The sequence below is a fragment of the Hemicordylus capensis genome, chromosome 4, assembly GCF_027244095.1.
Source record: "Hemicordylus capensis ecotype Gifberg chromosome 4, rHemCap1.1.pri, whole genome shotgun sequence".
In the NCBI taxonomy this organism is placed as follows: domain Eukaryota; kingdom Metazoa; phylum Chordata; class Lepidosauria; order Squamata; family Cordylidae; genus Hemicordylus; species Hemicordylus capensis.
In genome coordinates, this window is record NC_069660.1 from 59,042,635 (window position 1) to 59,065,850 (window position 23,216).

General features: G+C 43.0%; 1 protein-coding gene across 3 annotated transcripts in view; it reads right to left on the reverse strand.

The window, feature by feature from the left end:
• Window positions 1-23,216, reverse strand: part of CTTNBP2NL (CTTNBP2 N-terminal like) — a 58,231-nt gene that overhangs the window by 6,320 nt on the left and 28,695 nt on the right. For all 3 annotated transcript variants that reach the window (XM_053249933.1, XM_053249935.1, XM_053249936.1), the window contains exon 3: window positions 3,332-3,562. In XM_053249933.1, the coding sequence (XP_053105908.1) occupies window positions 3,332-3,562 (231 nt within the window). The remainder of the gene's footprint in view (window positions 1-3,331; window positions 3,563-23,216) is intronic.

Here is a 23,216-nt window from a genome sequence, read left to right on the forward strand (position 1 = left end):
CATAGAGAATCTATGGGGCATTGCCAAGAGAAGGATGAGAGACATGAGACCAAACAATGCAGAAGAGCTGAAGGCCGCTAATGAAGCATCCTGGTCTTCCATAACACCTCATCAGTGCCACAGGCTGATAGCATCCATGCCACGCCGCATTGAGGCAGTAATTGCTGCAAAAGGGGCCCAAACCAAGTACTGAATACATATGCATGCTTATACTTTTCAGAGGTCCGATATTGTTCTATTCTACAATCCTTGTCTTCTTGGTTCCATGTAATATTCTAATTTTCTGGGATTGTGGATTTGGGGTTTTCATGAGCTGTACGCCATGATCATCACAATTATAACAAATTAAGGCTTGACTTATCTCGCTTTGCATGCAATGCGTCTGTCTCATATATCAGTTTCACCTTTTAATTTGCATTACTGAAATTAATGGACTTTTGCACAATATTCTAATTTTCCGAGTTTCACCTGTATCAGTCTAAGAGAAAAGCAAATGGCAGATGAAAAAAGTTGTTTCTTATACACTCTCTCACTTTATACAGCAAAATGACTTAGAAAGAATTTGCTGGCTATCAAGTATCTTTCAGGGTTCTACAAAAAAAGACCAAGGGACTTAAGACTAAATTCTCTTAGTCCAGACTAAGAGAATTTAGGCAAAATCCTCAATGACATATACATGGAAGGAAGCTTCACTGAAATCAGCAGGACTTACCTCTAAGTTAACATAGTTAAGGACTGGTACAGAAGATCCTATACCAAGACTCACTTAATGATGCAGATAGTTTAACAAAAGACAGCTCACTCTGGATTAGTACAGGTAATTCAAGACTCATGTTCTCACTTAAGCTGTTCATTTCAGTACAAGCACACTTCAACCCAATTCCATATTCCACCCCACTGCCCTACTTTGGGGTGGATGGGTAGTCTTTTTGTTTTAAGTGAGATTAAAATTGAGGCAGAACGTTGCTTAGATCACTCTGACTTTAGTATAGAAGTGATTCAAATTATTTAAAATTTGGGTGAAAGGAGCTATAAAAAGAAATACATTTAAAAGTTCAGGTAGTGTATTCTTTTTGTAGCAGCATCTATGTATGTGGTGCTTTAAAGAGAATGAAAATACATGCACCTACTTCGAGGGGCTTAGTCTGGAAATAGGCAAAAGAGATACAACAAAGTAAGGGGGAGGAAATGGAAGTGGGGTAAAGAGGAGAAGCATGTGTCATTTCAGAAACATGTCCATGGGCTTCGTTATAATATAGTATTGGCACTAGGTGGCCAAAAGCTTCATGGCAAATGTGGGTATTGAAGAGGAATTTGAAGAGGTTGCATCACTCAGGTGTTCTGGCAGGGGGTTCCTGGCACAAGAGGCAGCAAGTGAGAAAGAGTGGAGTTGTTTGAGGAAACTCAGACTTTAGAACTGCTGTGAAAGGAGGAGTTGCAACAAGCAAGGATATGTAAGGATTTAAGGGTGGAGACATGAGGGTTTTGATGGCAAGGACAAGCAGCTTGTTCAGGATCCCAGAGTGAGCAGAAAGCCAGTGTAAAGGTTTAAGGAAGGGGTCATCTGATCAGAGCAACAAAAAAGTTGAATTATTTTGACAGAGTGTTGGATAGAGGCAAGGGACCAAAAGGGGAGAGAATGAAAGACTAGGGACAAGATTGCAGTAGTCAATGCAAAGAGATGGCCAGGGCACAGACCAGTGTTTTTACTTAGAGGCCAGAATAAGAGCCATATTTTGAAGTGTTGTAAAGCAGGGGGGGTGGGATCATTTAGAAATGAACTGAATGCAGAGGGCAAGAGAGAGTAGTCAAAGAGAAGACTAAAGCTACATTTGTATCTATTCAGCAGGGTAGATAGCGATTCTGTCAATGGATAAGGAGAGTATGAGGAGGAAAGATGAGAAGTTTGGCATATATATGTATGAGACTTTGCTTTTATGAATGTACATCATTTTAAAACATGCACTACAGAAGATAATCTTATTCTCTACCATCAACATCAGTCTTCCTTTTCTTGTTTACGCGATGGCAATGTTTTATTAGAAACCAATGAACAAACACCCACCCACCCCCACCCCGATTTTTTCAGCACGACAGGCATGCTTATATGCAGGTTTATGCGCACTCTCTCTAACTGAAGCTGTATTAAGGTAAAGTGTGCCGTCAAGTAGATTTCAACTCCTGGCACCCACAGAGCCCTGTGATTTTCTTTGGCAGAATACAGGAGGGGTTTACCATTGCCTCCTCCCACACAGTATGAGATTATGCCTTTCAGCATCTTCCTATATCGCTGCTGCCTGATATATTACCAGTGGGGATTTGAAGCTGCAACCTTCTGCTTGTTAGTCAAGCATTTCCCCGCTGCGCCACTTAAGATGGCAAAGCTGTATTAGAAACACTTAATTTTATGTAGCTTTACTAAAGACAGTTTGTCAAATCAACTTGTACAATCCTTATTATGGGATTGTTTCAGACATCAACACTGCATAGGACTGGTTATCCTGCAGCTCTGAGAACTGCTGGAAAAGAAGGGAACGGCCAGTGGTCAATATGTTGCAGCAGAGATTCTAGTGTGTTGGGCAATAAGAAAGCACCACTATTAGCTTTCCTAGGAAATTTGTGATTATTGGAAAAGCACATATCTATATAGGCAATACTGTCTATAATCAGATGGTAGCCAGGGTTTGAGTGACCATATTTTAGGGGCAGAAATGACAATTTTTAAAAAATGAGCAAGTACATGTATATATTTCTTTTTTCCTGCTTCTTGAACACAGACACGAACAAACAGGTTAAAGAACCATTTCATTAATTCTTAACCATCCAAATCATCTTTCATACAAGTGCATACTAACATGAGCAGTGCACACACTGAGCCCATTCCAAACTCTACATCTGGGCAACACAATTTCAGCCTTATAGCTGTTGCTGGCTGACAATCACATCATTCCTATTGGCCACTGAATCTGGGGATGATGGGAATCATAAACAGAAAGCCAACTGTGTTCCCCTCCTCTACACACCTGTGAAACTTACAATGCAGAAGAGAAAGGAGAAGATAGATTAGGCAGCAGTTCTGAGAATTCACCTCATCACTACATTCTCAACAACACTACCAAAAAAAGCACACATCTATGTTTTACGGAAATATTTATAAAAAAGCAATCCACCACCATTTAAGTAAACCAAAGAAGCATTTTTGGGACTGAGTTGTTTGTATAATCCTACACTGAAAATGTCAACTCATGGTAGAAAACATGGTCCAACAGGGTAATGTGAATTTGTCGTGCAATACTAATCCTATTGCTAGTGCAGAGAACTTGACACTCACCTTTCTGTGCCTGCTTTCTGCTGCAGCAAGTTGGGACAACATTTTCTCTTGCATATTCTTGCAATGTTTCATCACTACCTTCAGGATGGACAGGGGATTGGCACAAACAGGTTGCTTATCACCATGATTCTCTTCTTTCAGTGCCTCAAAATCCCTTTGAAGAGCCATTAATGGGTCACTAATGTTGTATTTTCCATAACGCTCTTCAATGAAAGCATCTCTGTGCTGGGCCTGAAATATATGATGGAGATTTCACATTATTCAATAGTAAAAGTTCAAGTTTGAGGTACTAAAGAATTTTTTTTAAAAAATCAGGAAAAATCCTGTCACTTCATGGGAAACAGGAGTCAAGAATGACTGACTGGCAGCCAAGCAAAACTCAACACAATTGCTGTCTGGACACACAACTGAGTGACACTGGAAGACTTGGGAAAGGAGACACACATTCTCTAGGGCCCTGCCAAAAATGGAGAAAAACCCAACCATCTCCCCAAGAAATCACCTCTTTATGAATGAACCCACCCCATCAGGCTGTCTTACACTCATAAGCATTAAGTGAAGAAAAGTAGAGCAGGACCAAAAGGATGGGGAAAGACCAGGCAAACAGCGTAGGAAAGCAATATGAAAAGAAGCAGGGATAATGTTACCAGCCCCACTTGCTATGCCATTTTTGTGTGCTTCACTGCACCCCCAAACAAGAAAAGCAGCCATTTTTTTTTCCTTAGCTTGTTCTGGAAAAGAAGCTTTAGCTGGCTACATTCCAGAAATGACAGGTCGTTCCAGTGTTCCCTCTAAGGCATGTGCATGTGCACATGCTCAAACATTTTTTATGTCTACTCAGTCAATTTTAGATCCCACTCACATTGAATCAGGAAGGTCCAACTCTGAATGCATGTGTGCACACAATGCCTCGATACTGCTGCCCAGAACAAAACTCGTTCTGCACACAGATGAAAAAAATTAGAGAACACTGGGTCGTTCCGATAAGGTGTTTCCCCATGGTGCCCTCAGGCCATTACAAGACTAAGTAGATGCCCCTCTGATTGCATCTGCGCATATACAGAGAGGTTCAGGGCAGACCCAAATCAGAGGTACAACAGGCAAAAGAAATGCTAGCTTCCTTCCCTCACTATGAGCCTCCTCTGATAAAAGGATTCAAGGATAAACTTCTCTTCGCCTTTTTTCTTCCTTAACAAGATTGGGTGAATAATGCAGAATCAAGATGTGCCCTTCCCATCTCTGTTCAGATGGCTACCGTCAGTGATCACCTACAAAGTAATTCTTTAGTTTATGGAGCACACAGGAGATAACACCCAGGACATAATCTATTCAATATTTATGCCTTATATGGAGCAAGAATTTCCAAACTCATTATTACAGAGTATGCAAAAACTCTTCAATAGTTCCCCAAGGATTAAATCGTGCCCTCAGGCTACCTTTCTGTCTACAAGTACCTCTCCCCAAAGGGCATCAATCTCTTGCTCATGCACTCACCACATGCTTGAGCCAACTGGAGAGAAGGAGCCCAGCTAGATCTGTCCCCCTTCCTAGTACTATGACATAGTGAGTGTACTTTAGGAGCTCCCTAAGCCATCTCTAGTGAATCTGTCAAATCCCTTACAGGAAGACTGTTACTGGTTTGCTAGATGCTCTCTTGCTTAACATCCTTCTCTTCACTTCTTCTTCCCCACTACCCCTCAAGAGAACTCCTATTTGTTTTTAAGGCATGTGTCTACGCTCTTGTCATTTTCAATGCGTCTACACTGTGATCAATTTCCCCAGCTACTTTAAGGTTAATATAGGTGTGGGCTGGTCTGTAACCATTTGAAGCTAATTTTCCCTATTTTGAGCAGAGCATATTCATGAAGGGTGGTTACACCACACTTCAGAGCAGACCTGTCAACAACAAGGAAGACCAAGCAGCAGACAGAGAATTGAGGGAAAGAAAGGTGGAATGAAGTCCTCAAAAAAGAAAAGCTGACTCTGGCGCTTGCCTACTCAACTACAAGCTGACAATATTGCCAAGTTTCCATACCCACTCATTATCTGCTAGCCCCCCGATAATTTAATCTATCTAGATAAATACGGCAATGTGTATTTCTCCTCTACATGCAAGGAATAACCTCAAGCAAATTCAGTTAAGAGGTGGGGGGATTTGGCACTGAGAATACAGAGTTTGTTTGATTTTGGGTTGTTGTTTTTTTACTCTGCTTACCATGTAATCTTTAGGGTGGCTAGGTATACATCTGACAAACCACAGTGGGTGGTGACACGTCAGTTGAACACAATATGCTGGAATTAATACCATACTACAAACCACAAAGCAAACCAGAAACTGACAACTATCCTTTTCCTCTCACCCTGAGCTTCAACATCACTGACTGCAGCTACCAATTTACATCCTCACTTTCCCAACAGGAAATCATTTTGCAGGAAAAGGAAATTCAACTTCAAAATGCAGAGGTCTGTGGTATTTTAATTATAGCCAAAACAGAAACTCTGAGCTCGACACAAAAAACTATTTCGACTACAAAATCTCTCTCTCTCTCTCTCTCTCTCTCACACACACACACACACACACACAACCCTCATCTTGAGTTTGTTTATGACAACATCAAGGTTAGACTGTTCCTAGTTTTACAGCTGTTTCCTTTTCCCTTGTTGCCAACATTGACCTGCAGATTACAATTATGTACGGATGGATCTATAAACAAATGCACTATAAGAAAGCAGAATGCAGAATTTGGTCATAAAGAACCACAGAACTTTGCTTGTCTTAGACAATTGTGCAAATAAGCCTAGTCCATAAATGTACCTCACCCCTGAACTTAAAACGTAGGCGTTTCCTCAGTGCGCAAGAGTTACACTCCATTCCACTACTGACAAAATATAAGAAATGGACTAGTTAAACAGGATGGAAGTTTAAAGCAAACCCATACTCCTGAGATGGGTTTTTCATTTAGAACAGAGGCCTGCATTTGGTCTCTATCCCTTTTATGTTTTTGATTGTGAAATTGGAGTGCAGGGAGAAAATACAACTGTTATATTTAAACCAGGTAAGGGCCCAACAATTTGATGTGGGATGGGATGAGAGGCTTTGCCATTCAATTCCTCTCAAATTGTACCAAGATTTGCAGGAGTGAGGAGAGGAAGTTATTGTAACAGGGCAGCTGGGTCAGAGTGCTTTGAGCTCAATGTAGGAAATGGGAACAAGGAGGCCAGAGGAGATAACCACATGCACGGTAGGGATGGGCCCGGACCGGTCCGGAGACCATTAAAATAGCTTCCGGACCGGTCTGGACCTGGGTGGTCCAGTTCCGGTGGGGGGGCCCTTTAAGAGCGGCGGGAGGGTTTACTTACCCCTCCCGCCGCTTTCCCGCTCTGGTGCCCGTAATCCGTATACTAATTGCGGCAGCAGGACACCTCCCTGCCACCCCTCCCCTGACTTTGCTTAAAATCCCAGGAGTCCTTTGCGCGCGCACGCACGCACGTCATAGAGATGAGCGCGCGCACGTCTCTGTGACGTGTGCGTAAAGGACTCCTGGGAGGTTTTGCAAGCAACGTTGGGGGAGGGGCGGCAGGGAGGTGTCCTGCCGCCCCAATTACTCTACGGATTACGGGCGCCAGAGCAGGAAAGCGGCAGGAGGGGTAAGTAAACCCTCCCGCTGCTCTTAAAGGGACCCCCCCACCCCAGTGCCGGACCGCAGTTGGTGGTTCCGTGCACACCCCTAATGCACGGAGTGCACAGTACTACCTTACCACAACACACGAAGCTGCCTTATACTGAAACAGACCACTGATCCTTCTACATCAGTATTAATTGACTGGCAGTAGTTTTCTACTGTTTCAGACAGGTATTTCCCAGTCCTACTTGTGGATTTCAGGGACTGAACCTGAGCAGTTATGCATGAAAAGCACATGTTCTAGCCACTGAGCTATGGCTCCTCCCCATTTCTTCTGGAAGATGCCATGAGAAACAGAACTAATTCACTGAGTGACCAAGATTAGATTCTCAGGGTCAGTCCAGATAGTTCCTTCAAGTGATTAGAGTATTTTATCAGGATTGTACTATCAAAAACTAAAGTATTTAAATCATTAATTGCTATGCTAATTAGAAAAGCTGCTGCCTTATAGAAGTCTGGTCCCTCCCAGAAGCTTTTCAAACCCCAGTGCTCCATGAAGGCGCCTCTTCCACAATGTGAATAAATTTGGTGACAACAATAGTCCTAATAACTCCTGGGCATCTGTGATCTGTGCAGCTGGGAGGGTTGCTTGCAATGTGCTTGATCCAGAACTCTGCATTCCACGTCAGAGCTGCCTGCAGTTATAGCACAGGTTCAACAGGAAATATTAGACCAAGTGGCTTAGATGAAAGGTGAGAACGCTGAAACCCTCTAAAGAGTTACAGAGATGAACTTGTTGATGAGCTGTAACCAATGCTCTTCAAGTAGTCATCTATGCAGTCAGATCTACGGACATTAAAAACTTCATTTGAGAAGCACAAATCTTGCAGGAGCAAACTTCTTGGATTACAAAACCAAGAGATGTTTTTTTTTCCAGAGTATGGTGTGGAGTCTAGAGAAGAGCCCAGATGGAGAAGGAAACTGTCATGGCAGTCTCTGGTAGAAAGAACTGCACTTCTTTAACAAAATCTTTCACATCCATAAGCTGAATACACAGAGACCACAAAGAAGGGCAAGAATTCTGCTGTCAAAATACTTCATCTCTCTCATTGCTCCGACTACGTGGCACACCTCCTTAAATCCTTGCACTGGGTTCCTGTTCACTCCTGGATACAGCACAAGCTCCTCATCCTTACCTTCAATGCTCTCCTTGGCCTTATACCTCCCAACCCAGGTCACAGCTGTAGCGGTTGTCTCCCTACCTGTGATCTTCATTCCTCCAGCATCACTCTTTCAGCCATCCAGGCATCTCTTACTTACCCAAAGCCATTTTTAGCCTACTTTCCTTAAGGAAACTAAGCTTATGAGATCACCTTACTCTATATGAGTGTGTGAGAGAGAATGAACAAACTTTGCAATACCTGGACTGATTTCGACCAAATTTGACACGATTGTGGTGACACACAGGAACACCTCAGTGGCAGAGTTTGTGACGATGTCATCCACCCTAATTCAAGATGGTGGGTGGGTAAACATGTGAGGTGGTAGTGGGCTAACTTGGGAAGATAGTAATTATCAGCTAAGGGAAGTAGGCAGATTAGTTCTTACCAGAACTTCTTGTTCTTTTTTAAAGTCTGTCCTTAAAACCCACTTTTTAGGCTTAACACTACTGTAACTAAGCCCAAGTACATGTTACTGAAATAGTCTCATATCTTCCTGTGATTCCACCCCACACTGCTGTCTGTCCTCTGCAGAACATTTGACGGTAAGCCCCTTAGGAGAGGAACCTTTCCCCTTTTATTTTGTAAAACACTATGCACATTGAAGGGATAATACTATTGCTAATAAAATGCTGAAGGCCTATTTGGCAGGTTGACCTGCATTCGTTGCCTTCTTTCCTAAGACAAATCAAAGACTATCAGCCTAACTCAGCAATACTATACCACCTGCATTAAAGCAGCTCTGAGTTAGGATATGCATTACATAATGCATCCAGTGGGCAAATATTTCAGACTTGTAATGCAAACAGAGTTTCACTTCCAATATTCTCATTCCTACAATATCCATGAAGTTGCGCTTCTAATATTCCAGTTCCTGCAGGTACACAATGCAAGCCTGTAACGTACTTCCTTAGAAAGCAATCTGTGAAGAAGCCCACAGTCTTGAAACCAATGGAATTTTCTCCTTTGACTGTTCTAAGAAATCTATTTCAGAGTCTCTCTCCTCATTCAATAACCATAAAGGCTTTCGACACAAAACACCCCAATTAACCAATTGCATCACATGCTCTGAACCACAGACAACCATCCTTGCTTAGTCTGAAATGAGAACACTGATTCTCATTGAGAACTGCTCAACACAGAACAACAAGGCATTTGATTAACGGTTTCTGTAATGGGAGAGGAAAATATCCTCTGAAATTTAAGAAGGGAAATGGTACACACAAATACTAAGTGAAAAGAGAATGCTGTTTCACTTAACTATTGTTCAGTAAACTTAAAGCCAGGCTGGTTATTTAGACTGCTGATCTATTGCATATTAATCTTTGTGAAAAGTATGCAGAAACATTAATCGTACATAGAATTGCACAGATTAATTTTCACAAAAGCAGCAAAATAATCTTCATGTTTCCATTTGTCTCTTCAAAGTCTGTTCTTAACTAGCTTAAGAGCAGCACAAACCCAACTGAGCTTGCTTCCTCCTAATGGAACTTACATTGTCATTTCAAATAAGCTTGAGTCAGTGACCTTATTAGGTTCTGACTGATGCTTATGAGTAGGGCAAAACTATGTTAGCAGCCACCTCAAAATGAGCTTCAGGGATCTGTGAAAAATCTGAACTCTGTTCAAACCTCCAGTTATGAACTCAAACCCCAGAAACTTTTACCAGCTGCAAATTGCAGCTGGTAAAGAGGCATGTACGTAGCTAAACTCACCTCTAAGCAGGTCTCATTTGTGCCACAATATATATATTTTAGGTATTAAACCACTTCTAGCCCTAACAGTGAGAGCAGAGATTGATACAGTCAACTATTCTTGGATTCATGGACTGGAGAAAGGAACAGCCATTTTATAATTTAGGGAAAAGTTTATTAAGAAAAGTATTTGTGCACAGCCTTCTGGATTTCTATGCCAGTGATGCAGCAGCCAAGATGCTGGCTTTAGATGTGGGAAATCCAGGTTCGAATACCTATTTGAAAACACAGCTAACTGGGTGGCCTTAGGAAAGTCACTCTCTCAACAGCTGTATGAAATAGGTTAGACAGGGCATGTCTAAGAATACCATACCAAGGTCCTTCAGGCAAGCATGATATACAAAGCATAATAAGGCTTTTTTGCAAAGGGGTTTCTGATCAACATTATTTCACATCAACCAGTAATCACAGAAGTGAACCTAAAGATTTAAGTCATCCTGATGTAATGTGTACATAGATAATTTATTAACTCTCGAACATTTTATGATGGCCGAATTAGGGTCTACAAACTTGACAATTTACTAAGGGGATGTGCAAAACATTTTAACTCGAAACGGGCTGTTTCAAGCACAAAACAAGACACCCTCTAAAACATGGGCCTCCCGGTCGTGTGAAATATGACTTCAGGAGTCATAATTGTGTGTGAGAGAGTGCAACTTGTGCCAGTGATGTTACTGCAGTGCAGGCACTGTGGCTGTCAGTGGACTCTGAGTCAGTGATTCTTTTTTAGCCATCTTTGGACTGTGTGTCTGGCAAAATGTGGTGTTTTAAGTTGGGAGGGTCAGATTCCTTCCCAAACATTTGTTAAAAATTGCCCACTTGCCCAGTTCTTTTGTGGGTTGAGTGGTAGGGAGCACCCATCATGCCCTACACTTCGACACACTTGGTGTCCCTAGGAGCTACCCATGGGCAACAATAGAGTGTTTTGATTTCACTCATTGTTCCCTATGGCTGAAACACTTGAAACATTTCAACCGTCTTGCATTTTGTTTCAAGATCGAAACAAAAAACCACAAAATCTGTTTTGTGCACATCCCTAATTTAACAGCTAGACAACTTGTGCTGACACTGACCATTTCATTCTCCCAAGTTCTCTGCACATGCAAGAGAATTTAGGAAAATTAAGGAGGTTCTTTATAACAGCTGCAAAGAAGCCTTCACCCCCAGCCAAGTGGATTTGTAGAGGTTGACATTCATTAACAGAACTTGCTCACAACAGGAAGATATACATTCCACAACTTGCACAAAAGAGGATTTGACAGGGCAGGGTTAAAAGGACTTCTCAATAAGTGTTTGAGAATTGTTATTTTGCTTGTTCCTTCTACAGTAGTTACCATAAACATCAGAAGGAAATAGGAAAATAAGTACACAAGTACTTAAAAATAGTACAAATAAGTACTAGAATATATACAAAGAAATAAAGATCAAAGTACATCAAAGTAACCACAGTAAAGCTATATTTTTTTAAAAAACTACTCAAATGGAGGACAACAAGGGTTTCATTATTTACTTCACTTACTGTACTATTAACTAGGTTTAAAATCATCTTTGCACCATTTCTAGTTCAGAATACAAGGAGTGGAAAAATACTTAGTACTCAAGTTTGTAGTGTAAGTATCTAAGATCCTGATCACTATGGTCTTCTTGGTAATGTCCTTCATCCTTCCAGTGCAGGAATGTGCAAAGAGCTCCTTCAGAGAAATGTTTCCAAATAGCTTTTAGTACAATTTTTGAAACGGAGATTCTTCTCTCCAAGATACCTCTTTACAAACTGCAATCCACAATCCCAAAGAGGTGGCATGACATTCAAAAAAAGTATATTGCTTTTGGAATGATTTTGCCATATTCACCTAAGAGATTTACAGAAATAGAGATGTAGGCAAGAATAAAACCTTTCCCCTGATGCAAAGAGCAGCTGCTTTAAGCAAAAGCTGTTCATGCTTTGCAATGTTTATTGTTCACAAAGCACTCTGGAATTTATAGGGAAGGAACCTATGTAGCAAAAAAGGAGGGGGGATTTTTCCTGACAGAGCAATCTTGTCTACCGCAACTAACAATGTAGTTGTATTAACTGCCTGCTGTGGTAGCATGTGCCTACACATCTGGGGATCCTTATGAATATAAACACATTTAAGCCATACCAAATTAAAGTACAGTAGCCCTTTCAGAATCAATAAAGGCTTAATTTTAAACAGTAGCTCTATAAAGCACCAACTCTGCTGATCCTGTTAGACAACATACAGCTGTCAAAACTACAGGAAAAGAAAGCTAACCATTTGTATTATAGAAGGAAACAAGCCCCGCCTCCACCACACACACACACACACACACACACAATCTGAAACACATTATTTCAGGAGCTATTCCACTTGCTAAAAGAAGAGGTAGCTGGAAAGTAGCACCAAATGAGTCACCATTTGCTAGAAACTGTTCAGAAGTGACAATATTTAAGCAAACCTTTCGACTGAAATTCTGAAAAAATGAGACTTCTCAGGCCCTGTTCAAAAGCTATATTTTTCTTAAACAGAACAAGAGCAGCAAATATATTGTCATTTAAACTCTCATAGGAACATAGGAAGCTGCCATATACCGAGTCAGACCATTGGTCCATCTAGCTCAGTATTGTCTACACAGACTGGAAGCGGCTTCTCCAAGGTTGCGGGAAGGAATCTCTCTCAGCCCTATCCTGGAGATGCCAGGGAGCAAACTTGGAATCTAGATGCTCTTCCCAGAGCGGCTCCATCCCCTAAGAGGAATATCTTACAGTGCTCACACGCGGTCTCCCATTCAAATGCAACCAGGGCAGACCCTGCTTAGTTAAGGGGACAAGTCATGCTTGCTACCACAAGACCAGCTGTCCTCCCAATCAAAGTAAATACAGTAATTACAGGCTTGTAAACAGTCATACTCCTGTTACAGTGGTGAATAAAAATTGCTAGCAGAAGACCAAGTAGGAGAACCTTGGCAGGCAAACTACTTTTGCTCTCTTGCTTATATCAAATCAAGCAAATAAATAATAAATACTACAGTAATCCCTCGACCTACGAACTACTCGACATCCGATGTTTTCGAGTTACGAGCGACAAAAAAGACCGGAAGTAGTTGCCGGTTTAGATTCAGCTTACTCGACCTACGAATTTTTAGATGCGGTTTCCTCGACTTACGAATGTTTCCAGACTTCCGTGGTGCGCTCTTCAACTTACGAAAATTTCGACCTCCGAACGTGCGTTCGGAATGGATTAATTACGTAAGTCGAGGGACCACTGTATATGACTTAGACAGGTAAGCTTGAGCAGGCTGACTAGTAGTATTTATGGCTTTGTTTGCAATACTGCATAAATAGATTTATCAGGTGCTTGGTATGCTGTCTTGCAACACATAATATTAGGTAGATCACCTTCCTATCTGTATCTTTGATTAATATCTCAGAATATGCACTACACACATACCACCACCATGTAGTTAACTGAATCAGCAGGTCTAGGATTTGTGCCTTTAAAAGTTCTTGTGAGTACACTGCCGACTACAAAAAGGTTGGGCAGCAAAGGTCAATGTACAGGGACAAAAACATAGGAAAACTTCACACATACTAGACAATAAGGGGAGCATCATCTTAAAGCAGGCCTGCTCAACTTAGGCCCCCCAGCTGTTTTTGGACTACAACTCCCATAATTCTCAGCCACAGCAGCCAATAGCCAGGAATTATGGGAACTATAGACCAACATCTGCAGGAGGGCCGAAGTTGAGCAGGCCTGTCTTAAAGCAACTTTAAGGCAAAGCAAAGCAGACTGAGATACCAGACTAATAGGTAGTTCAACTGAAAGGCCAGAACTGCCATATTATCTCTTCTAGCAAATACCTTTAGATTTATCCCATTTTTCAACCATCAGATTTTCAAAACAGTTTAAAACATATTAACTACTCTGCAGGAGCCATAACATGGCAACACTACTCCATAAAAGCAATAAAGAAAGAAACGAACATCTGAAGCTCCAAAGCAATGCGTTTCAAATTATGAAAAGAGAGGGGTGGGGGAACAAGAGAGCTGAGAGTGAGAAGCACTACCAAACCTAAATGGTTGACATTTCCAAAATGCTATACTGTTCCTATAGCAGAGAGCAAACTCTCTCTGTGTGCGTTTTTAAAAGAAGAGAAATTCTGAGGATGAGAAAATTTGATTAATGGGTTGTTCCCTGTTTAAAAATAAACAGGAAATCCTACAAGACAGAGAGACACACAGGAAGACAATTGTTCAATTGTTTCTAAAACACTGCAGAATGCTGGCGTGATTTATCCAGAAGGACAAGCTATATCATAGCCAATCTTTATTTCCTGTTCCTCTGGTCCTATCAGGCTTTACACTAAACTATAAGATGGGAGCTCACTTGAGAAGATCCAGCATTAGACTGACGTTAGAAACAAAAGCCACAAAGACGTTTTGGTGTAATATAGTTCCTTTGATTCACTGTGGTTAACCCTAAACAGCTCCCACCCCCTTCCAGGAGTCACTCATCACATAGCAGTACTATCCTGAATCAAGATGGTAATTCAATTCCTCAATGGAAAAAATAGTTCTTTCCTTACTGCTATCCTCCTAAACTGGAATGACAAGCTGCTTCCTGTTTATAATTTTGATTCCTGACCCGTCTCATTCTAAGCAACACGTTTAACAAAACAGACAAGAAAAATACCAAATAAAGTACATATATTGCACTACACTTTTCTGCAGTTATTTCTAAAAAGGAGACTGACTTGCTTGGGAATGCATCACAACAGTTTTGAGAACTCATGAGTTAGTGTATCCTTGATCAAATAAGAAAAAATAGCTGGGGTCTCTCCTAATAATTTTTGATTTTAAGAATGAGACATAGAGGGCATGATTTCTTATTATGGCTAGGGTTTAGAAGACTAAATCTATGGCGGTTTCCTCCCCGCACATTTCCAGTATTTAAATGGCTGGACCCCTTGGATTACAGTAATAAGAATTCACTGCAAGCACACTCAAAAGTTTGTTTAACTAGCTATGGAGTGGGGGCTTTGTTAGAAATCTTATTGATACCCAGAAATGTGTGGATATGTTTGGTGGATACATTAAGTCTGGATACTCTTAAATATATTGGCCCACATTTCCAGAATGGCTGGAGAATAGCTGCACTGAAGGCTTCTTTTGCAACCTAGCATAGGAATTTTTTATGTTTATTCCCTCCCTCCAAAAGCCCTTTTTACTTTCAGGGATGTATTCCTAGAAATGAAAAGGGCTTCCCCCTTTCCTGTCTGCCCACACTAAGCTGAGGAAGAAGAATTCAAAACAGCTCTTAAGCCGCTCATCAAGGATGAAGCTCTTCTTCCACCCTCATTGTGCTGTGCAACATGTGGGCCATTCTTCCTTATAATAGGCAGAAGGGAAATCAGATTTCATGGAGCTTGCAGAAAAGATATATGGGCTGTGCCTGCATGTTGTACTTTTTCACACAGCGCATAATTAACCTATGGAATTCCTTGCCATGGGATGTGGTGATGGCCACCAGCTTGGATGGCTTTAAAAGGGGTTTAGACAGGACAGAACTGGTCTATCAATGGCTACTAGTCTCATGGCTGTGGGCCATCTCCAGTCTCAGAGGCACGATGTCTCTCAATACCAGTTGCAGGGGAGCAACTGCAGGAGAGAGGGCATGCCATCACCTCTTGCCTGTGGGCTCCCCAGAGGCATCTGGTGGGCCACTCTGTGAAACAGGATGCTGGACTAGATGGGCCTTGTGCCTGATCCAGCAGGGCTGTTCTTATGTTGCCCTCCTCCCAATCAGACATGGAAAATAAATGGGAGAACAGGCTGCAAAAGACTTGGTACTTTGTAAACCAGAGTGCGGCACTGAATAAGATCGTTTAGCTCCTTCCTCATTGATTTTTAAATCTCTATTGAAGACTTTTTCCCCCCGCCAGGCTTTTGCCCTGTAGTTTACCTATTTGGTTTTTTCTTTGTTAGTTACTTTAGTTTTTAATTTAGAATGTAATTTTAATGCTGTCTTGCTTTGCATGTTTTGTACACCGCCCAGAGTCTTCGGAGTGGGAGATGTATTAAATGTTTCTAATAAATAAATCATGCCATTCTGAGAAGCACCATCACAGCAGGCACTGTGCCAGACAGCCACTTGAATTCTCCAACTCAGAGTCACAGCATAGTAGGGGTGTGCACGGAACCGCGGAGCTGCGGTCCGGCACTGGGGTGGGGGGTTCCATTAAGGGCGGGGGGGGCTTTACTTACCCCTCCCGCGCTTTCCACACACTGCCGCCGTAATTATTGAAAAAATTGCTCCTCCGATGGCTGTTCCGATTTTAAAAAATGGCTTGAAGCCCCCTCCCACCCCCTTAAATCTCACCCCGGGCCCTTAAATCATGCCCGATAACATTAAGACGCGGGCGGGCGGGCGGCGGGGAGATGTCCTCCCGCCCCCTTCCCTGCTAGGCTGCAAAAGACTTTAGGAAGGCTTCTGCGCGTGCTTTTACTTTTGCAAAGAACTTTGCAAAGAACTGTTTCTGTAAAAGTACTTTTGCAGACTGGCAGGGAAACGGGCGGCAGGGAGATGTCCTCCTGCCCCCTTCCCTGCCGGTCTGCAAAAGTACTTTTACTTTTGCAAAGAACTTTTTCTTCTTTGCAAAGTTCTTTGCAAAAGTAAAAGTACTTTTGCAGACCGGCAGGGAAACGGGCGGTGGGGAGATGTCCTCCCGCCCCCTTCCCTGCTAGGCTGCAAAAGACTTTAGGAAGGCTTCTGCGCATGCGTGCGCAGAAGCCTTCCTAAAGTCTTTTGCAGCCTAGCAGGGAAGGGGGCGGGAGGACATCTCCCCGCCGCCCGCCCGCCCACGTCTTAATGTTATCGGGGCATGATTTAAGGGCCCGGGGCGAGATTTAAGGGGGTGGGAGGGGGCTTCAAGGCAGCAGCAGGGGGCCAGGGCTTCAATGGGGCAGCCATTTTTTAAAATCGGAACAGCCATCGGAGGAGCAATTTTTTCAATAATTACAGCGGCAGTGTGTGGAAAGCGCGGGAGGGGTAAGTAAAGCCCCCCCCCGCCCTTAATGGTAGCCCCCAAACTCCCCACCCGAACCAAAACCACCCCGTGACCGGACCGGTCTGGAGGCCTTTAGAATGGCCTCCGAACCGGTCTGTGCACATTCCTACAGCATAGTATTAATTTTTTGGGGTGGCTGTACACTGATGAACAACTATCACATATGGAACTATTTAGGAGATAGAGGTGATGCTGTGAAGAAATACTCTAACAAATGGGTAACAAAACCAATTAGCAAAGGCTTTGAAAAATCCTGTTCAACTTACCAGATGGAAGTGATGGAAAAACAGGCCTTTGGCTACTTTGGAATTATGAAATTTCAATAAATGACTTCATGTATACTTTGTAGCAAAGGAAAAGTAGTTTCCTTAAAGCAGTGTTCTTCATTGTAAGCCCCAGGGGCCAGTGGCAGCTCCCATCAACCCTAAGTACAGCCCCCAACTGTTGATTGGGCCCGTGTAAAGCTTTGACCAAAGCTGAATATTTTGCATAGTCGTCTGGCACCATGCAGAGGCAACCATTCTCACTGTGCAGTGCTACACTTTGTCCAGCAACAGGGTGGGTAAAGGTAAAGTGTGCCGCTGAGTCCTGTGGTTGTCTTTGGTAGAATACAGGGCAGGGGGTTACCTTTGCCATCTCCTGCGCAGTATGAGATGAGGCCTTTCAGCATCTTCCTATATCACTGCTGCCCGATATAGGTGTTTCCCATTGTCTGGGAAACATACCAGCGGGGATTTGAACCGACAACCTCCGGCTTGCTAGTCAAGTCATTTCCCTGCTGTGCCATTATGAGGACTCCTTTAAAGAGGGAAATGGAGCCCTCTTGAGCCCCTGCACCATTTTGGAAGGTGTGTACAGAGTGCTGGGAGGTACAGCCCTCCCCTGTGCTTTTCTGCTAGAGCGCTTAAGAGAAGGTTCTGTCTCTCTTAAAGGGCCCTCCCAGCACTGAGAAAAGTGCAGTCCTGTGTGGAGGGCAGCACAGTGGAAAATGGCTCTCACACTGAAGATGCTTTGCCAAAGTGGTCCCCACTTGAAAAACAGTGACGATCATTGCTGTAGAAGATCTTCAGACTGCCTTGTGATAAATAGTTTCCACACCTTTTGCTTCATAGAATGTTTCCATTTGACCTGTAACTCATCCTCTAGATCGGCTGAAAAACCAATGAATGGTTCAGTTCCAATTAATACTTTTTAGATAAAGAAGCAGAGCTCTACATTCCACTATATTTATTCGCCCACTTTATCATACAAGCAAGCTTTTGAAGCTACTAGTTTCACTATTAGGCCCTACCATTCCCAAGCAGCTCTCATTTGTACTGAAGTGCATCTTCTGAACCACAGAAAATGGCATATTCTTTAAATAGCTTAGCATGTAATCTTGAACTTCCTTATTCCTGCTTTTCCCCCTAGAGACAGTTGTTTGAAAATAAATACAATGAGGTCACAAGAAAAGGACAGAGAGAAAGATTTTCTTGCATTAATTTAGCAGCCAGAAACATGACAGAAGTCTGAAGCCTCTCATCTCTAGACCTCAGCAGCTTCAGATCTGAATGATGTTCTTAATAGCAGCAGCGAAAAAGGAATCAGTTACCGGTATATTAAAAAAACCACACACACACAAAGTTTATTCAAGAAATCAGGCAGCAGTCTGAAATCAAACTAAGAAAGTATGCTCTTTCAGCTTTATAGACAGAAAACTGGCATGGTACTTTGTGTCTATACTTCACCACCTCATGTAAAATATAAACGTGTGCTCACCAACTTCAAATTCTAACACAAGCCTACCAGTTAGGCAAACTGAGCCTCTAATGCTGAATAAAATGGTTTCATACTTCAAAAGGGATGCTTTCCAAGTTGTACTGCTAACTACCAAGATTTTAGGAGGCTGCTGCCTCCAGAGTACTTGCATTTAGAAGCAGAGGTGTATCTAGGGAAAATAGTGCCTAGGGCAAGCACTGAAATTGCGCCCCCTGTCCAAACATCGGACACCCATCTTTCAGATAACTTTACCATAATATCAGCTGAAAAATACAAGCCAAGCTCATTAATCTTTTAGTATTTCAATAACTATTTAGCAGTGGACGTAGCCAGACCAAAAAATGCTGGAAAACTACAAATTTCAGTATGCTGTAGCTCATGAAATACCCAAATAATATGGATGTGCATGGAACCAGTCCGGAGGCCATGTTGGAGGCCTCCGAACCAGTTCGGATTTGGGCCAGTCCGGTGGGGGGGTAGTACTTACCCCTCCCGCCGCTTTTTGGGGCGGCAGAGTTCCTCCCTGCCGCATCTGCCCCCATAGTTGCCCAGAAAAAGCAGAAGTTACTTGCGTGCATGCACCCGTTGCAGCGCATGCACATCCATCGCCGCTATGCCCGTGCACCACACACGCAACGTGTGATGTGTGCGGCGTGCGCATGCGCGGAAGAATTTCCGCTTTTTCTGGGCAATGAAGGGGGCAGGGGCGGCAGGGAGGAATGCTGCTGCCCCCAAAACTTTGCTCCAAAGTTGAGTGCCGGAGGGGGGAAAGCGGCGGGAGGGGTAAGTACTACTGCCCGCCCTTAAAGCTAGACACCCCCAGGTGCTGGACCACACCTCCGTGGTTCCGTGCACATCCCTACCAAATACTATGTGGAGGTGTACTTGGAAAACTAAACAGAAGTGCCTGTCTAATTCTCTACTATGCATTGTAGCATCATTATTACATAAGTTTAATAAATGGAGAATTTTACTTTTCCCAGATACTCTGAAAATAACTAAAGGATATGCAGAGTAAATTGTGTCACTACATGGAATATATTCTAGTATTTCAGAAAGACAATTCAAATGAGAGAAAGAGCAAGAAACTCTCAGTGGGCCTTAATACTAAGGATTTCACACTGATTCAAAGACAACCTCACCATTAATAGCCATATTAGTAATACATCACATTTAACTCACCTATCACAAGACGCAAAGTAAGAGCAAATGAATACAATCCTAGCTCATAAGCTTCAGCTCAGTATTCACAAGCCCTGATTCTCTGTAGATAGTGTCAATCTGAATATGTGTACAGTGACATATTAAATTTTAATTTTTTTTACCTGTAGCCCCTTTGGGGGGCTTCCTAAAGGTAGTGTGTGTGTGTGGGTGTCTGCAAAGGTTTTCCCTACCCCTGCTGAGTTCTAGGGCCTCGCAGGGACCATTTGAGCATGTGTGGTGGCCATTTTTGATTTTTTTAAAAATGACTGCTGGAAACAAAATGGCCACCATGCATGCTCAAATGGCCTCACAGAGGCCTGGCATGACCTAGGGCCTCACAGAGGCCATTTGAGCATGCACAGTGTCCATTTTTTTATCAACATTTTTTAAATTTTTAAAAAATGACGCCCCCTTTAAGTGGTGCCCAGGGCACGTGCCCTTCCTGCCCTACCCTAGATACACCCCTGTTTAGAAGTATTCCGAACTGCTAACAAATCTCTCCCCAAACACTCAGTGGTCCAGTGCAGACAGAGTAACACATGATGTGTCGTTACAAGAATGAACTTCATGAGCCTTAGGCTTACATTCTAGGCCTGTCCCCACAACTATTTGGGGGTGGGTTGGAGAGCTCCTACCTCATCTGCAGCACATGACTAGAACCTCTGAGTCAGCAAACCCAGGAAACATACAATTAAGCCAGGCATGGCATCCATGGTTGAAATCAGGAATTGAAAGTCCTCCAAGGCTTCCATGCCTTCCCAGCATGCTTTGCAATGACAGCAGACTGGAATGCTTCATGATGTCAGTGGCTACCCTGATGGGACCACAGAGGAGGTGGAGGAGAAGCAAGAGGCTGGATCAGCCTGCTCAAGCTGCTTTAGTTGGAGGATCAGAGTGTGTGCTTTGCAGGGTGGAGAGCAACCCTTGTAGCCATGGCTCTCTGTTTCCATCTGAGGGGGGGGGGGCCTACTCAGTCCTAATGGCTGGGTAGAAGAGACAATTGGGTTCATACAGCTAGAGAATCAAAAGTATGAGAGATCTCCACCTAAGTTAGTGAAGAGCAGGGTAGGAAAGCTGGGTTACCCTGCTTTGAGCAACCTGGGTTGAACCAATTTTTGTGAGTCTGCACTCATGCAAATGTAGTCCAGCTTCTAACCTGATCTATATATTTAATTCTCCTATATGTACCTGTTGCTAATCCCATGTGTGGCAGCTCTTGCAAGAGCAGCTGCCTGGGGGATAGCAACGGAAACAGGAGACAATGGCGGAGGCGGGCAGGCGGCCCGGCTTGGTCACCCACTGGGAGGTGGTGGCGGGCTGGGCTGGCCGTCGGGAGGTGGGGATGGAAGGGCTTTCCAGCTGGCCCGCAAGCCATAAAGCATGGGGTGGGAGGAGAAGTGGGTCGGACCGCCAGAAAGCAGAGTATGTCGGCATGGTGGTGGTGGTGGTGGAACAGCAGCAGTGGGTGGGCCATCCGGAGGCACAGATGCTTTGTGCCCCGCCCAGCTAGTTTTGATGATTGTGTGAACGAGGCCAGCCTCTTCTCCCTCCTTTGCATGAGACAAAAAACTAAAAGCTTCTACTTTTGAACTACTATTGTTTCCTGTTACATCTGAGATAGAGACACTATGGTTTGTTGAAACAGTATTAGTTAATAAATCAGGATATTGGTTTGTTTTATGTAACCATAGTTTGAACAAGCCACTTTTGCCCTGTTGGAAAATAGGGAATAGCAGTTAGTTCAAAACTGGAAGCTTTCAATTTCCTTTCCTTGTACACAAAAGAAGAGGGTGCAGCATATAAGACTGAGGCTCATGAAGGCTTGCTCATAATAATCTAAACTTATGGTTTACACCAGGGTTTCCTGAATTTTAAAAACAAGTGTACCCTTTCTGTAGAAAACCTTCAGCTCAGGTACACACAAAGATTATCTTATTCTTATAAAGATTCTCTTACAGAGATTACTTATTCACAAAGTATTCTCTGTAAAGAGGCCGGTCAAGAGAAAGCAGGCTACTTAGAATTTGCACATAGATTGCCACGATTCTGGTTTCTCAGCAGTACTTAGCAGGTGCCTGAAAGTTGAAATTCTAAGCACCTAGAAGGTCAGTGGCAACTGCTAATTATTGGCCAAGAAAACCTGCAGACCCATGCTTACTTCAGTGCAATTTGGTTTCAAAACCATACATGGGGTGGTGCTAGGGGGAGGGGAGGAGAAGAGCGCTGATGACTTTCTCCTTAGTTACAATTAGCCAGTGGTTTTCAATACTTTTTAAAAAATATACTAACACCCCTTGCTGAGTAAGATCTTGGAAGAATCAGACTCCCCCCCACCCCACTGGGCTTCTTTGAAGATTTTCAGCTGTTCAGATTCAATTCAGATTTCAGAGATGGTGGCTTTGTATAGTTCCCCTTTCCCAATGCATAAAGATTCCAAACTATCTTAGTCAGTCATGTAGTCTGACACTACAGACTACACAACTACAGAAGTCGTAAATTCAGAAGTGCAGACATTTTCCATGATAGTCCCCACAGCCACGCTCACCCCAATACAGGTGAACCTCACCCATCAAGCACCCAACATCCACGGTTTTGCATAACTGCAGTCAGGTAATTAACACCTGACACTCCTTTCACAAAATGGTGAGCCATTTTGTGGCTCATTTGGTACACACACACACACACACACACACACACACACCCCCAGGAAAGCCAGCACAGTAAGGCAATTTGCAGGTTTTGGGGGGCCCTCTCCCACCTTCAGGAACCTAACCCCTGGAGTCCCAATAACTATATCCATGATTCCATTATCCACAGTTGTTGCAGAGAACAGAACTCCCACGGATACTGGGTTTTGCCTGTAGCCACACCCATAGCCTGCCCCAAACCACTACATTTGCATTTTAAGTGCAGTCTTATTGTTTTGTGTGCAAACATGCAGCCTGTAACAAAAGTTATACATATCACCATGGTTTTGATTGATTAAGTGCTGTCAAGTCAGTGTCGACTCTTAGCGACCACATTGATAGATTCTCTTCAGGATGATCCGTCTTCAACTTGGCCTTGTCTCTTGGTGGTGCATTCATTGTTGTCTTGATAGAGTCCATCCACCTTGCTGCTGGTCATCCTCTTCTCTTTCCTTCAACTTTTCCCAGCATTATGGACTCATCAAAGGAGCTGTGTTTTCACATAATGTGTCTGAAGTATGATAGTTTGAGCCTGGTGATTTGTGCCTTGAGTGAAAATTCTGGATTGATTTGTT